Genomic DNA, 18,034 nt, shown 5'->3' on the forward strand with positions numbered 1-18,034 from the left:
CGTAGATGGACATCACCATGATAGGTCTTCGTGCGCGTAGGAAAATTTTTGTTTCCCATGCGACGTTCCCCAACAGTATACAGATACCGACGATCGAATCTCGGGCAAGTGACATACCGAAAGACAAAGGGAACAACATACTGGATTAACTGAATCCTTGACACAGAGGTCCAACCGATAGAGATCGTCATAGAATATGTAGGAGCCAATATGGACATCCAGGTCTCACTATTAGTTATTGACCAGAGAATGTCTCAGGTCATGTCTACATAGTTCTCGAACCCGCAGGGTCTGCACACTTAAGGTTCGGTGACGTTTTCGGTATAGTTGAATTACTGATGTTGGTAACCAAATGTTGTTCGGAGTCCCAGATGAGATCCAGGACGTCACGAGGAGTTCTGGAATGGTCCGGAAACGAAGATTGATATATAGGAAGTTGGTATTTGGATTCCGGAAAGGTTTCGGGCATTACCGGCAGTGTGCCGGGAGTGACGAATGGGTTCCGGGGGTCCACCTAGTGGGAGCACTTCTCCCTGAGAGGGCCACATGGAATTTAGGGTGCCGCAATATCCCCTGGTGGGCTGGCCAATCAACCAAAGAAGTCCCATGAGGAAAAAGGAGGAAAATCCAAAAGAGGTGGACAAGTGGAAGAGGAGTCCTCCTCTAAGTGGAATTGGAGGAGGACTCTTCCCTCCTTGCTTCGGCCAAGACAAGGGAGGCTTCCCTTGGTGGGCAAGCCTCCTCCCTCCTATATATACTAGAGTTTTTTAGGGTTTTTGCACAGAATTTTCAGCCACGTGCTACCCTCTCCTCTAGATCATAGTTCTTCCTCTAGATCGGTTTTCAGCAGCGCTTAGGCGAAGCCCTGCTGGAATAGATCCACCACCATCACCACCACGCCACTGTGCTGGAGAACTCATCTACCTCTATGCCCCTCTTTCTGGATCAAGAAGGCGGGGATCGTCCTCGATTTGTACGTGTGCTGAACGCGGAGGTGTCGTCCATTCGGCACTAGATCGGGATGGATCGTGATGGGATCGCGGGATGGATCATGATGAGATCGCGGGACGGGCTGCGATTTGAATCGCGAATATGTTCCACTACATCAACCGCGTTATATACGCTTCCGCTTAGCGATCTACAAGGGTATGTAGATTCACTCTCCCCTCTCGTAGATGATCATAACCATGCATAGGTATTGCGTGTGCGTAGGAAAGATTTTGTTTCCCATGCTACGTTCCCCAACAAGCCAACAGTAATAACCTTCCATCCAAAGTTGGCATACGTTGGATGGTCGACTTCACCCAACATCAAGAAGATTATCAACATAAACATGCAAAGAAGATATCTAATCCTAATACCAAACAACCTATTACACAATAGGGTTCATTCATACCCCGAGAACAAAGGGGACTACTCACTCATGGAGGCAATAAACATCATCTCACCTATGATGGGGAACATGAATAGATCACACATGTAATATACAAGTCATTCCTCTAGGGTTCTTGAGGTTACAAGGGGGAAAAGTGAGATGGCGGTGATGAGGATGATGATGGAGATGATGATGCAACCCTCTTGATGGATAGGTGGAGGTAACGCCTCCCTTGGCCAGTCCCTCCTTCCAAATCATCTCGGCGGCTAGGATTCCTGCTTTTGGCCAGTTTCTGGTGTCTCTAGGCATCTAATCCCCGATCCGTCTTCACGGGGTGAAAATAGTTGATGAGGCGGCGGCAAAGGCACTCCATATGACCGCTCATACAGGCGTGCGCGGTCGTATGGAATGTTGCCTTCTGTTTTGGATGTCCTGTAGCGGTTGTTCCTTTTCCCAATTTACTTCTCTTTATGATAGGTGATTATCACTTTAATTTCGTGATTCCACTACCATTTTCAGAGATTTCTTCCATAAACCAATATTTGATCCCAAAAGTAACTCCCAAGGAAAATAACAAAAGAAGTACGCGAACATGATAAAATTTCACAAAGCATACAGAGTAGGCACAAAAATTCTAGTAAAATAGTCAGAAAATTTGGACTCATCAGCACAACAGATTTCGGGATGCTTAAATCAGGAGCACAAGTAATACAGAGGTCATGTTTACTAGTTAAACATCTTCTTATAAATAATGCAAAGTAATGAATGACAGGAAAATGTATGCTTCCAACGCTAGCATGTGTTACCTCTCTAGTTTCTCCCCAAGAAATTTTCCTAAGAAATTCCTCACAATCAGCAATCTGAGGTTCCTCACAAGTTCCTCAAAAAGAGGTTTTGCAGGGCTCGTGCGAAGACCACCGCCGAAGCACCTCGGTTCTCTAGACGTGTGAGCTCGCATGGATGTGCCACTACATAGAGACTCGAAGATTGACCTCCTCCATAACAAGCAGACTATTTGTTAAGAATAGCATGGTTTTTTCTTGTTGTGTCGAACTCCGCCTTGGCGATCTTCAAAACTAGCACAAATCTCAAGATCTTGTGACAACTCCGTGAGAGCATAAATAACAACAAGGAGGGCCTCTACACCATTATGATCTAGTTGCACAACACCATCCAAAATCATTGACTGTGAACTATTATGATATAGTTACACATTTTCGTTCTAGAGGAAATTAAAATAATTGTTTTTGTATTAAACTTTTATAATTCTTTAAGAATATCATACTAAACTTTAACGAGTATATTTTGTATTACTTAGCAGACATAGTTAACACATGATATTGTTGCTAAATTTTAATTATAATGTTGGTTGTTATACATTCATAATATATATCACTAGATTTTTTTGCTCCTGCTAAATTAAACTACGTGTTAAAACTGTCTTTTTATTTAATATTGACAACTGCACAAATTATATTGTGTACACATTTATAGTTGTGTGTGATATTTTATTACAATTAAATATCATGATAGAGATCTGTATGATGCAACTTATCTCATAATAGTTGTTTCCAGTGTATTAGTATTAAGGAAGCACACATGTAGAAATATAATTTTAACAGTTATCAAATGTGTCTTGCAAGTTGTGTTCGTAATACATTGGTGACATGTGCATGCTATATAATTTCTGTTGACATAATATCACTTCTCCAATTGTTGGCAAACATGAAGATTTCATTGATCCCGATTTTGCAAACTCAAGAGTTTTTTTTAAGAAAAGGAGGTCATCAATCGATGCATACAGCCATCTTTATTACTTATCCAACAAAGATCTCATAAGAACATACATCGAGCCATCCGAAGCCCCCACTCACACCTACAAAACGCGATAATGTGGAGTGCACTCACTCCCCACATCTAAAACCGGTGTCTTCGCCGATCCATCCACATAACGTATCGGAACTAACAGCCGGTGCAGCAGACCTAAAGCGTACACCACATGCACACATTTTAGAAGCTACCCATCTTCAGGAGAGAAATCCGCATATCCTAGCAAGTCCGGCCATCCGTCGACGCCCAACAGCGCCACCTCCCTGCGCTCGTCCATCTAGACGCGAAGACTCTGTAAGATCTGTCATGCGTAACACCTGTCGGCCAGGCATGACCTGACATCACCACCGAAGCTCCGTGCAGGACGAAGACGTTGCACCTCCTGCTTGTGTCTTCCAGCGCTGCTCCACAAACGATGCTCCCTAGAGAGAAACGACACCGCAATGCCGCCATCGTCCGATCTGGAAAACCAGATCCTAGGGTTTCCCCTCGAGCAACACGAGTGGATCGTCAGTAGTTACAGGACGAAGCCTTCATCAAGGTAACGACGCAGAACGCCGCCATCGTCCGCCGTCGGCTCGTGTTCACCGGCAACTATGTCTCCCCGACTCGCAGCTAGTACCAGATCCTGCGACGAGCCCGGTCAAGGGATCCCAAGATCCGCCGTCACCGGTGCCGTCACAAAGACCCACCGCCTGGCCCGTCATCCCCGGCGGAGCAGACGCCGCCACCACCATGGTCAAATTCGGGTTAGTCGTCGCCGTCACCACCGCCAAGACCGGATCCAGGCTGAACGCCGCCACTGCCACCGCCACCGGCCACGCCCAGCCCCACCTTCATCTTCTAGCACGTCCAGCCGACCAACACGCCACGCCCAGCCAATCTCCACCCGCGCCGCCACGCGCCGCCGCCGGGAGCTGTTGCGCCGCCGTGCCTTGAATCCGCATGACACCGTCGCCGAACCCATCGTCCCGTGCCGCACGACATCGAACGAGGAGAAGGGAAATCCCCGCCGCCGCCTACGCCGATCGGATCGGCTGCGCACACCGACGGCGGTGAGGGAGGGAGCTCGAGGCGGCGGACTAGCCCAGACGGCTAGGGTTCCCCCTCGGTCTCTCGCGGGAGCGACACGATGGAGTACTGTTTTCTCTTGGTCGTGTCTCCTGCCCACTAGGATTATTCGATATGCACATCTAGAATGCCTTGATTTGATTTGGTGTATACAAAGGCTCTTTCTATTCTACAAACGAAGGTTGTGCATACAAGTAGAGATTGAACTTGCCTTGTAAACATTAGGGCAGGCGGAATAAGCTTTGGAAGTAGTTGATGACATGCAAGTGCACATGGTTTAGTAATCCTTTTTGAGTAACAGTGTCGGTCCAACAAGAAGCACATGAATTGGATTTTTGTCCCCTATAGAGACTTGGGAAATTGTAAAACGGCAATGCTTATCTTCACTTGGATGTAACTAACAATGCTTGGGTGTATATTTGGACAAGCAAGAAGAGTATAAGAGCACATATAATCACCATCGGACAGAGCGAGTAAAACGACACTTTTAGGAAAATTTGATGCTACATCTTCACTGAGCTCACTCCAGGCACCTTGATTTGAGTTCTTATGCAAGTTGACTAGATATAAAAAAAACATGATAGCAACACAACTATGAGTGCTCATATAAGAAACATGTGCAGAAAAGGAGGAGTAGCAAACCTGAAACCGATGTCTCAGTTGACTCTCCCCCACTGCAAAAAAAAAATTCCTTTGTCGGGCTTCTTACGAGATCCTCGTCGGTTCGTTCATTCCTCTTTGAGCTTCTTGCGGGCTCATCACCACCATTATTGCTTCCCAACATCTTCAAACACTGAAGCAGATGTTGTTTTACCAAAAAAATACTAAATGCAAAATGTGGGGTCAATGCGATGTAAAACTAGGCGAATACAGGTACACACGTAGTACAAAATTCGACAACTTTGATAATTTTGGTATGTGTTCCCAAAATCGTCCGCTTGCCGGCGAAGGATCTGGGTGACGGCGTCCTGGCAGCCATGGTTGTATCGCCGGCCATCGCTACTGGAAGAAGGGTGCGAATGGAGAGAAAAGGGAAAGGGGGGAGAAAATCTATGCAGCCTCAAAGGGTGAAACCTATTGAGGGTCGAGGAATGTGGGTTATAGCACTAGCGAAGAAACGGCTACCATAACTTATGTTGGTTGCACGTCATTTCTAAGCAATGTCGACACTGTATTTTTAAGATAGTGTCGTAGTTGGAAAATTTTGTACAACAGTGATACAATCATAGTGCTGGCGTTGCGCTTATATCTCATCACACATGTAACTGCATATATTTTTTCTCGTATAGATTGTGTTGTCGTCGTCCATTATTCCACGCCAGCATTAGTCCATTTTAACAGCCCTCTGGCTCAGTCAAAGAAAAATTAGGTCACATTTCACTCTCTCGTCTCCCCCCGCCCCCGGCCCCTCTCTCTCGCCCGCCGTCATCGCCACCTCCCGACCCTACCGCACGTCGCCTCCGGACCAGCGCGCGCCTCTACCTCTCGACCCTGTCGCGCGTTGCTGCCGGACTAGCGCAGCCGCCGCCACCTGCAGCAGTTGAGATCTACCTCTTTTGTAGTCACAGAAGGTAGTGGGGTTGGTTGGTCAAAATAGAGAACTTGCTAGTGGATTTTGGTAGGATCTATCTCATAGACTTAGGTTTTTTTAGGAAAAGAATTATTTGATCTATGAAAAATGGGCTTGCAGTGCTAAACACTAAGTACAAACCTATGGAATGGATGACAACCTATTCAAAAGAGCACACTTCCAAATTTACTGTAATTCATAATGCCCAGTAATTAAGCCTATCATATGCTTGTGAAACACAGTGCTTAATTATGTTTTAGTTCTTGCTAACAAATCTGAAAGCAAGGGATTAAACTAATGTTTAATTCTTAGTAAATTTGAAAGCAAAGAACCAAAAAGTTTAGATCATGCATGTTAGGATCCACTATGCAATGATTCATAGCACACATATGAGCTTTCAAAATTCTCGAGGTTATTTTAAAATTCTTCATTCTAAGATGGTGAGCTTTCATTACAAGTTTTTATTTGCCTTGTGTACATAATTTAAAACAACACATATGGACAATTCGTCAAGCAACAATGAATCGGTGTACGATGTGAAATGGAATTAGTGACTCTTAGAGGAGTCAGAGTGGAGCATCAAAAAACTGGCAGAAAACAATGTCGCGGTGAAGAATGAAAGGGATAGTCTGCTCACAGAGGGTGCTAATGTCCTTGCTAAGTCAAACAAACTGAAGAAACTGAGAAGTAAGTTCATGGAGGAGAGGGATAAACTAAAGCTGGAGAAAAAACAACTCAGGACACATATGATTGACCTACAAACAAACGTTGCTCACTTTAAAAACGATAGAGAGAGCAATCGGAAGAAGATTTGTCAAGTGAGGATAATCCTTGATGAAAAGTAGTTTCATTATTTCACTGCCTTTTGCAAAGTATTAAACTATGAAGTTTATGAGTATGTTTAGTTGATCGATACTAAATTTTAAACTCTTATTAAGTTTATGAGTATGTTTAATTGATCAGTATCAAGTTTAAGCTCTTAGTTTCTGTCACAGCGTTTTTTCTATTATCAAAAACACAAATTCCTGGCGTTGGACAAGCCCTGTGTACAAAAGTAAAGCCACGGACCGCAAAAAGAACACAAAAAATAAAAAGGCGCTCCTACCTGCCGCATTCTACGGCACGAAGTCCCCCACGCGCACAAGGTGGTTGCCCGATTGTGCCGACCCAGTCTTTTCTTTTTCTTTTCTCTGTTTCTTTTTTCCTTTTCTGCTTACTTCCTTTCTTTTTTCTTTTTTGGTTTGATTTTTCATTCTTTTCATTTTTTCATAATGAGCAAATGTTGAATTTCCCCATCATTTTTTCAAAACATGAATATTTTTTTAAACAGAAAACAAATTTGAAAGCGCGAACAAAATTCTAAAGCACTAACATTTTTTGAATCTTGAAAATAAATTTTGAAACTGAGATTTTTTTTGAAAAATCCTGAACAAATTTGGAAGTACGAACAATATTTTTTAAAGCAAGAACATTTTTTGAATCTTGAGAACAAAATTTTGAAACGGAGAACAATTTTGAAAAAAACCCAAAAAAATTTGGAAGCATGAACAATTTTTTAAAGCACAAACATTTTTTTAATCTTCAGAATTTCTGAAAATGAGAACGATTTTAAAAACCCTAAACAAATTCATAAAAGCGAACCATTTTTTAAAACACCAACAATTTTTTAAAGTCAAGATTTTCTGTAAAACAATAACATTTTTCGAAAATCCAGAACATTTTTTAAATTATTAAACAATGTTTGAAAAACGACAACTTTTTAAATTTGTAACATTTTTTAAAATCAAGAACATTTTTCGAAATTTAAGAACAATTTTCGAACATTAACTTAGTTTATAATTTGAACAAAAGTTTAATATTTCGAACATTTTTTAAAAATAGCGAACATTTACCTAAAATACTAAACATTATTTTAAAAAAAAACATTTTTTGAATTTATGGTTATTTTTTAAAAACGGCAACTATTTGAAATTTAGAACATTTTTTTAAAAATCAAAATATTTTTTTATTTGAAAAAAAATGAAAATTTAAAACATTTTTTGAAACAGGAATTAAAAAAAAATGGTTCGGGAACCTTGTAGAAGTTTTCCAAACCTTGAAAACCCGGCTAGAAAGCTCTAGAAGGTGCCAAAACCGAGATCAGTGAAGGGTTAACGGGTCAGGCCATTAAAATCCCTGGCCTCCCCTCCCCTGTGTGTTTGTCCGACTCCCTGCCGCAAAGAGCGGCGATAGGAGATTCCTACATTACATACTTACACAGAGAAAATTTCTCCAAAAGAGAAAAACTAACAGAGAGGAAAAGGTCTCAAAAATAACTTGCACGGAGAAAATAAGAAATGCAGTAGATAGCTGTGTAATGCAGCAGGGGAAATAAGAATCTCTAATGGTTTCTTTTAATGGAAATCAAGGGAAAACCCATTTTATTATACTAAAAAAAAGTTGTGGAATGCATCAGGACGAACTCCATTGGTCCGGCCACTGCCATTTTTGAAGAATGTAACATTTTTCTTGCAATTTTAATCATCTAACAACATTGCCCTAGAGAAGGAAATAATGGTGCTGATAGAATAGCTATTGCTGCTGTCCATTCCCAAACTACTGTTTCGAATGGGTATCCTCCTCCTTTTTTTGGTTAATATTTGCTATGATGTGATGTACCTATTATGCCCGAATAAATATAATCTAACCCGCCATGAAAGTTTTTCCTCAAAAAGATGCAATGTGTAATTGCATGGATCTTGGCGCACAGATGGGACTGTTATCGTGTTGAGTTAATTCTCAATCGATTGAGGATTAGCAAACCCGTTATTTAATACTCTTCTGTACCAAAATATAAGACGTTTTACTGTTCAAATTGAACAGCAAAAACATCTTATATTTTGGTAGAGGTAGTACAATACATATTTTATTGATCAAATTCAAAAGAAAGCATTAACTTTACATACTTACATCCTAGGGCAACAGTTCGTCCTTGTTTATCTGGCATTTGATTCACACCGATGGAGCAAACCCTCCCCACCAAAATGACTGAAGCATTTTGAGAATCAACATAACTTTTTTTGCCAAGAGAATCAACACAACTAGCTACACTCGGAATCAAATCAAATATGTACAGATTGTGATTTTTTTTCGTCGTGCTAACAATCCAGACCCGAGTATAGGTCATCCAACGCTTTGTACAGAAACTTAGCAGCGTTTGGTTGATCCAGATTCCCCATAAGTATATCACTGGTTGTCAGATACGGATCGCCGTAGAACCGCAGGTTGGCGTCCATCCTAGTGGAAACAATGTTCCCTTCTAGTGAAACCCCGATAAATGCGCCTGTGAAGTCATCGAAAACCATAACAAATTAGTTGTAGGCTTGGCAGCACCGGTGCATGAGCGGGATGGACTATTACGAAGATTGACACTTGTACATAGTTCTTCATAATTAGCTGTAGGCTTTTGCATTTTCTCAAAAAAAAAAATGCGCCAATACAAACAGAGCTGGACTTCACATGATACAAGGAGCCTAAAAATAGAATTGAACAAGAACATTACCTTTGCTGCAACTATATGTATAGCAAACTCCGGAGCCTTTATTACCAGCTCTCACATCAGCTTCTAATACTCTGCCAACAGGTCCTGCTGCAGCACTTAAACCTGCACCGATTGAAAAATGCATTCGGCTGCTGAAGGTCTTCACAGCTTCAGGACCATGAAGCACTATGACGAAATCCATCAACTCACCGCCAACCTGTATGTTAAGATAAAACATGTAACATGCAAGAGATTTGAACACGTAATATTGAAATTACTAGGGAAGTACAAAGAACCATGTATGAAATCATAAATTATCAATTTTAGGCAACAGTCACTGTCCAACATGTTTTTGCTCAGTAGAACCCCCAGACAATGTTCTACACAAACGAAGAAACTTCCACCTGATGATTTATCTAAAACAAGGGGAAAACAGGTCGAAATCTACCTAAATGCAAATACAGTTTCAGTGTTTCACTTAGGAAAGAACACTGATGGAAATAATGTATGCATCATTCCATCCTAAGACATGCAACAAGTGTGTGGTTTGGATAGAAAATGCAGGCTCGCGAGTTTTTATCTTGCACCATTCGCCCTATGCCATGCAAGTAGTAGGTCATGGGTGCAATTATCCCCACATAAAAGGGAATCAGTCTAACAGTAAAAGATGTTGTATCTAATCAATTGATGGATTAGATGTTGACCACATGAAAGTTACATAGAAGAATTCTACAACCAAGTTACTAACCTGTGCTCCCCATCCTAATCCAGCTGAAGCTATAGCAGACGGTGGAGACCATGATCCATCTGATCTACGAGCAACTACTAAGCCAGTTCCAAGTTTGTATGTAAGAAATGCACCAGCTTTTACAACTGTCAAGATAGCAAGTCCACTTGCTCCACTAAGGACTGCATGCGGAATAGATTTTCCCGGGTTTATCCTTGAAACCTGCATTGCAGTATTTATTTAATTATTAAGTAGGTATTGCCATTAAACATGTAAATATGGCAGAGAAAATGGAGACATAATTTGGACACCTGACTGTAGCTCCTAAGGGACACTGCCGCCTTGTATATCTCGTGTTCCAATGTTAATCCAATTGGCAAATTCAACCACCCTCTGGCAGAAGTCCAATCCATAACATCATGCTTTGCAGTTTGTGTCGCGTTGCTGACAGAATTTATCAGTAAGTTCTGCAATGGATCAAGCCTATCATAACATGCATCGCAGACCCTTTGTGGGTTTCGCTCACGAAACTTGGCTGGCAAAAGACATCTGCCTTTTGAACATGCCCTGCAAAATATCCCTCCACAAAACCGACAATGATGCCTTCCACAAGTAATGGCAGTGAAAGAAGCAGAACACTGCATGCACGAGTCAGCATAACTATCGGGCAGCCATTCTGGTGGTTCTGCCTCTAAAACAACCCTATAAATATTGTAACTCAAGGCTTCTTCATCAAGCAATGGAGGAGCACTTGGTGCGTAGACTGAGGTATGCAAGAATGTATCTCCATCACTACTTGACCCCAAGAATGAGACGCTACTCTTAGTGTCCTTTGATTGTTGAATTTCATCATTTTTGCAAGTGCGACCAATGATAGCAACTATGCCACCCAGCAGGTTTCTAATGTTTACTGGCTTTTCTGCCCTCTGCAGTTCCGGGTCCCAATAATCATCAGGGCATTCATATCCATCAAGGAAATCATTTCCACCATCAAAATCAAACGGCTTTTGCCCGGATAACTTTGACTCAAGGGAGTTAACGGCATTTCCAGCTGTTTCCCATGCTTGCTGAGGCAACGACTTTGGATCAATTGAGTTGATGACATTGCCTATCGTGCCCATAACCTTGGAGTGGATCTGATCCTTGAGACTGCTTTCAGCTCCTTTTACGGGCAACGAGTGATAAAAGGGAACCTCACTAGAGTTGGTCATGGTCACCAGTGACTAAATATAATTTCCTGAAAAGAGAAAAACAGTACCACAGTTATCAGCATAGACAATCACAATAACCAGATGAACAATAAATACAGGTAAATTGCTAGACTGAGAGAGGGGGGGAGTCATTACTATATGGATGTTCTACAGTGTGATGTGTGACTCGACAGGTGGTACTGCAGTTACTACTTACTAGAAATGGCGAACGTTGTATGGCCACTCTCGTCCAAAATCTTTTGTGGGCAAAGCCAGCTTTTGATTCCACACAAGGCATGAGCGAAAGACTCGACTAATATCACCTAATTTAGCATTGGTAAAAATTAAACTAATTTACCAGCTATGTTACATAAGAAAAGGCTGTACTGGTCTGCTGAAGCCACACAATCTTCCACAACTAATTGTGTTGAACAACAACAACAATTGGCAACCATCGCCGCCGGGAAATTTCAATGTGACGGATGCACCCAACCACCGCAGCTGATACAGAGGATCAATAAAGATGTAAGGACAAAGGTTCGCCCTTTGTAGGGCCATGGCCAGCTAAGGCAAGAACAGGCACGAGCGCAAACAAGGCGAATCAAAATGAACTCGGTTCGTACCAGCTACTGATTTATTTACTTATTATTAGGCTACCGAATAATCCAGCGATAACGTCGGCAGCGCGAGTCGACGAACCCTAGAAAGAACCCCCCGGCAGGCACGGCGGACACAGAGAGGGAGGGAACGCGCGCGCGGGGGGGGGGGGGGGGGGGGGGGAGGCGTCGTGGATGGACGGCGCACCTGCGACGCGGGGGCGGAGGAGAGCCGGAGCGCGACGAAGACGAAGAACCGGCGGGGAAGAAGCTGGGCGGCGGCGTCGTCGTGGTGTGGGGGAAAGAAGAGAAAGGGGAAAAGGGGAGACGAGAAGGAATTGGAATTGGATCAGCTTACGTGTACGCCTAGCTAGTTCGTTCGTTTGGTTTTTCTTTTCTTTTTGGGCTGCGTGTGTGCGCCGTGGATTAATAATAAATAAACCGCGGAAAGTTTCCGGCCCGGCCGGGTTTACTGTGCATGCGTTCCCCCGCAAACTGCTCCGGCGCCCTCACTCTTCCCCGCCGTTTCCTCCTCCTCTCCTCTGGTCGCCAATTCGCCTCCTCACCTCCGCAAACTGATCCATCCACCTCTCTCTCGCCTCGCTCCCTCCTCTCCCATAGGACGCTGCTCGGCTCGCTCTCTCCCTGCGTCCCCCCTCCTCATCAGGTAACAAACAGACCTTCCATCATCCTACCTATAACTGACGACATCGTCCCGATGTTAATGCATTGCCTTTTTTCTCTTTTCTTTTTAAGATTTTTAAATCGATTGTCGTAAGGAAGATGTGATTGCCTTCTTCTTCTTTTTCATTCTTTGCTCGAATCCGTCGCCACCGTTATCCTTGCCATACACTTCGCTCGCGAGTTTTTCATCGAAAAATCTACTTAGAGGCCATTCCCATTCTTGCCTTCCCTTACCGCGTTACTTTGTCGGTTCGATTTCCTCATTCCGTTGTACCATCTATTTGATCCGGCATCGATTGATCACGTTCGTGGGGAGAAATACGTGCCGATGTTTTCGATCAACAAATCCGAAGACCCATGCATATGGACCTTGTTGGTTGGCTTTGGTTAATGAACCGCGGGGAGGATCCAAGCCCGACATGCGCGGAGGTTCTAGCAAAGGCGGATTCATGATGGCGTCCTCCAAGCCCGACATGCGCGGAGGTTCTAGCAAAGGCAGATTCATGATGGCGAAGGTTGTATTTCACAACGTGGAGTTTGCTGAAATTTGTGTCCGACATGTGTGTATGTTTTTCGCATGAAGTTGGAGTTTGTTGTTTAAGGCTAGCCCTGCCGCGTAATCGGATTGCCCCTCGGATGATCTCGTGTCTCAAGACTAAATGTTATGTCTAGTCTTTTTCAGTTATATTGTATAGTTCATTGTTATATTAAACTCGGACCACACGTTTCAACCTAAACATAAGTACCTAACCATTTATTAACACCAAGGCCAAGCATAGCTCAATTTGCTATTGTTGAACTGTGTTGTGTTGAACTTGTTTTATGATCTCCTCTGAAAAATAACCACAAAGATAGAAAATGTTAGTTAGCCAACCAAAATAAAATTGGCAAAGGCTGGTTTTGAAAAGAGAAGTGATTTGCGTACGACGTTTGGTGTCCGATATTGGTACGACACGACGTGGCCAAAGCTAATGACGTTAAATCTGAATCTGGTCGGACAACCAAGGTCATCGATGCCTGTGTGCTGCGTGCGTGACCCAGCGTCGTACAAAAATCGGACGTAAAACGTCGTATGTATAGCATCACTCTTTTGAAAAGTTGCATTGTCATAACCCATATTAACGTTGAACATTGAATGATACCTATGTACATAATTGACACCAGTTCAAATTTGTTGTCACGATCCTATCACTTAATTGTAGCATACCCCTTATTATCAAAGGGATGTCAAGCTTTTGTCATATCATTTGTATTTATTCTTCCAAATCAATAAATATGTTGAATGCAAATGATAAGAAAACATGGAGCCTCGATACCGTGAATGTCTAATGTCATCCCTTATTTTCCTAGAGCTAGACATTGTTACAAGAGTTTCTCTTAGACGCAAGACAATATATGGATGTAGCACTGGAATAGTCATTTCTGTTCTAAATATGCTATTTTTGTGTACTGCCAAGCGCTAGGTCGTTTTATTGTTTCTATTTTTTCATGTTGATTCTCAAGCTATCTTGTCAGTATTATTTTCTTTCTCAATGCATTGTCATGTAGTTATACTTAATATATGTTCTCCAAATTTTACATTTGTTATAACTGGTAAGCTAACTATTATCTTTATCATATATAGCATGTCATCCTCGGGTAGCCCAAAAGTGACAGAAAAGAAAGTTGACAAAGACCAGGATGACGGAGAAGGAGGATTCTTCGACAAAGTTAAGGATTTCATCCAAGACATCGGTGAAAAGATTGAAGAAGTTGTCAGCTTTGGAAAGCCTACTGCCGACGTCACTGGAATCCACATACCTCAAATCAGTCTTGAGAAGGTAGAGCTCATCGCTGATGTTATGATTACAAACCCAAACCCGGTACCCATCCCTCTTGTCGACATTGAATACCTTATTGAAAGCGAAGGGAGAAAGCTCATGTCTGGAACAATCCCAGATGCTGGAACCATCCATGCTCATGGCTCGGAGACTGTCAAAATCCCTGTGCTACTCATATATGATGACATCAAGAGCACATACGGTGACATAAAGCCCGGGAGCATCATCCCTTACTTGATCAAAGTTATTCTCCATGTTGATGTTCCAGTCATCGGCAGGATCTCCTTACCTCTTGAGAAAGCTGGTGAGATTCCGGTGCCTTACAAACCAGATGTTGATATTAGCAAGATCAAGTTTGAGAAGTTCTCTTTTGAGGAGGCGACCGCGACTCTACATTTGAATCTCGACAACAAGAATGACTTTGACCTAGGACTTAATGCCCTGGATTATGAGATCTGGCTCTCCAATGTGAGCATTGCTTCTGCTGAGACGAAAGAATCTACAAATATCAAGAAGCAGGAAGTAACCACCATGAACTTGCCGATCAGCTTCAGGCCTAAGGATTTTGGGTCTGCTATGTGGGATATGATAAGGGGAAAGGGCACTGGTTACACCATAAAGGGGCATATTGATGTGAATACTCCCTTTGGGCACATGAAGATACCTATAAGCAGAGAGGGTGGAACAACTCGCCTAAAGAAGGGAGATGATGATGACGATAATGATGAGGTATACTATGTTAGCTTGTATAGTGTTACATATACAATTTCTATTAGACATGCTTCAAAGTTTGACTTGACAAATAATTGCATGTACATTTGGATATCCATATCACTTGTATCTTATCCACTGTCATTTTATCCAGGACTAAAAAGTGAGCAAATGGACTTTACCGGAGCTGAGTTAACAATTTGAAGTTTTAACAAATGGAGCCCTATGACTTGTGAGCACTTTGTATGCTGACCATGTTCTTTCATTTGAACCACTACTACCCGTGAGAATTTAGAGATATAAAAATTGTATAACACTTCCTCATCTTGACACATTTTGTATTTGTGGTTCTAGTTTGGCGTCAAGAAGTAACTAAAATGTTCAATAAGACAAGGTCATTCTTGTATGGAGTTTCTCCACTCTACCAATCCTTTAGATGGGAAAAACAATTTAGTTACAAAGATTCCAAGCAACGACATACAGTCTGCAACCCCCCCCCCCCCCCCCCCCCAAGTCTCCGGTTGGGGTCACACCTCCAAAGTCTCCATGTATGCAAAGATATATAGTAACAAAAATATCATTGGTGTGCGCCGTGGCTTATTAGTAAGAGAAAGCACAAAGTATACTCGTATATCGTGCTCATTTTTTTGTGTGCTACCTTCATATTCTTGTGTAGATGTTTATAAATGGTCTGATAGATTTACATGTCCTATTTGATGGCTCGTCGTCGTAGATAGATGAATCCCCCTTAAATGGAAAATAGAATATTTAGCGCATGCAAGTGTATGATTGATGACTAGTACTATACTTTCTTTCTAGGCGATAAAACATACAAAGCTTCTTTGCACCGGTAGTACACAACAAAGAAAGAGAAAATTATTTTTACATTATAATAAAAAAGACTGCGTGACACATCACGCCTTCCCTTCTAGCAACGATTGACCTCCGCACCACAAGTGTTCACGCTCCTAATGCTAAACATGAGGAACCGCAAGACTAACACTCGCTTTGTTGGTTAAAAGAATCGACCCAATCGGCTAGAAAGGGAGGATAGGAGACAACAAATTTTAAGCTTAGTTGCCTATTTCAAGGATTTGCTAATAAAATAGTTTTTTTTTAGATATACAACTAGTTAAACATAACCTATATGTAAGCAAGCCCAAAGCAATGTAAGCTATACTTGACGATGGGTCGACGCAACGCATAGTCGCATGGTGAGTGGTCGAGACTCGGTCCCTGACACAATGGTGACACACACACACCTTGTCCAAAAAATGAGAGAGGAGAAAGGGGAAAATAAATGTGGCTGCATGTGGGACCTTGGTGGATTGGGTGAAATTTAGGATGATGTGGTGGACGTGGGTTTCTATGGGGGTCAGACAAACTAGACATAAGCTTAGTTGGGTAGACTTTTTTCTTTCTCTTTTCGGTATGTGTCCAATCTAGACTATTTGTTTGGCTAGTTGTAAATGTTTTAAAAATCATAATTAACGAGAATACATATACTTTACTTATTTATAGAAGAGGATAAATGATTTCCTTTGGCCGAGCGATCTTTGTACGAGCGTCCGTCGCCTTCATGTCCGTTACATGGGCTGTTAATCAGATGGTCGGGAGCCAACCCCTACATGTTCACTTTTGTCTATTATTTCAGAAGAGGTTTCATAACTAGCCTCTTGTTGCAAACCGATCTGAGACTAGATTCTGCAGTGGTTGATGTTATAATTTTTTTATTTCTGTAAGATGACCTATTGCAATTATTTTTTTTCTACAACACAGCCCATGCTGTAAAAAATAATTCCGTAACACAATCTATATTTAAAAAAGCAACATAACCTGTGTTGCAAAAAAATTCGTAACAAGACCTATGTTGCAAAGTAGAGGAAGATATAGCTGATTGATTGTGTTATATATCTGACGGTACGCGAGGCAACGAATCCTTTAAAAAAATCCACCGGCCGACGTGTGGCATTCCTCACAAAAAAAGGTGTTTTCTTAGGGTACAAGATGGTGAATTTAGAGAGCAACGATTATCCTAGTGAACTGGGGTATGCCAACAAGGTTCAATCGGATAACACACCATCTTGATCCGTGCAGGTTGAATCGAACACTATATAATATCAAAATCATTAGTTAAGGACTACCCTTTGTAAAAATCACTTTTCACCTTTTGAGACGCTTACAAGTGATGTTCTGTATGTGTGTCACTTGTCGCATTTTCCTTTTCTTTCTAGGTTCATTTATTTAAAACATTTTGTATGTTGAACGTGCGTCCAAATCTCAAATCGATTTCATTGTTGAATTTTTCGCATTGAGGTCTTCAAAATTACTAGATTTTAACAAACTTTTTCATGAAAAAACCCAAAACAACCTAGAGACAAAAATCAAATACCGGAAATATACAAAATACAAAAAAGATAACAAGAAACCCCGCAACTGAGAAAAATGAATAGAGAAAAGAAAGAAAAAATGTGAGTCTCGAAGCACGATTTCGTTTCTTTACCTCTTTACCCTTTTTGGACAAGTTAATATGTGCTTTTTGCGGAAGCAAATCTCTATTTCTTGTGAAAGTGCATATTGTTCTTTTCACGGAAGTAATATGTACTTTTTAAGGAAGCACACATTTTTTCCTTTTTAAGAGGAGAACTGTGCTTGTCACCAAATTGGGGTCAGTCGGCCCGCAACCATATGATTAGGGCCATGGAAACCGTTCGATGCAAGAAGAGATAAGGTTGAGCTATATTTTTTTGTTGGATCCCACGAATCGTAGCCACTGATCGCAAAAGCGATGGCACACGCGAGGAGCAAACCGGCCCAAGATTCGGCCGACGCTCCGGTCCCAAACGTTTACCTTTGAGATATATGACATCTCATTTCCTACTAGTTTCTATTCCAACAATATTCCTACCATGTCAACCAAAGAGGGGCTAAGGTGAAAAC

At 41.9% G+C, this 18,034-nt stretch overlaps 2 protein-coding genes across 2 annotated transcripts; one reads left to right on the forward strand and one right to left on the reverse strand.

Annotated features, from left to right (window-relative positions):
• Positions 1 to 8,754: 8,754 nt before the first annotated feature.
• On the reverse strand, positions 8,755 to 12,255 carry LOC123442794. Its single transcript, XM_045118935.1, has 5 exons — positions 12,088 to 12,255; positions 10,405 to 11,330; positions 10,115 to 10,315; positions 9,388 to 9,583; positions 8,755 to 9,168 (listed from the first exon to the last, which is right to left on the reverse strand). Exons 2-5 carry the CDS (start codon positions 11,302 to 11,304, stop codon positions 8,984 to 8,986), a joined length of 1,482 nt encoding a protein of 493 aa, XP_044974870.1. The 5' UTR covers positions 11,305 to 11,330; positions 12,088 to 12,255; the 3' UTR covers positions 8,755 to 8,983.
• Positions 12,256 to 12,982: 727 nt separating this feature from the next.
• Positions 12,983 to 15,477, forward strand: LOC123441436. The gene is made up of 3 exons (XM_045117874.1): positions 12,983 to 13,098; positions 14,188 to 15,112; positions 15,249 to 15,477. The coding sequence occupies exons 1-3, from the start codon at positions 12,983 to 12,985 to the stop codon at positions 15,252 to 15,254; spliced, it is 1,047 nt and encodes a 348-aa protein (XP_044973809.1). The 3' UTR covers positions 15,255 to 15,477.
• Positions 15,478 to 18,034: the final 2,557 nt, after the last annotated feature.

Source organism: Hordeum vulgare, chromosome 3H (genome assembly GCF_904849725.1).
Source record: "Hordeum vulgare subsp. vulgare chromosome 3H, MorexV3_pseudomolecules_assembly, whole genome shotgun sequence".
Lineage (NCBI taxonomy): Eukaryota > Viridiplantae > Streptophyta > Magnoliopsida > Poales > Poaceae > Hordeum > Hordeum vulgare.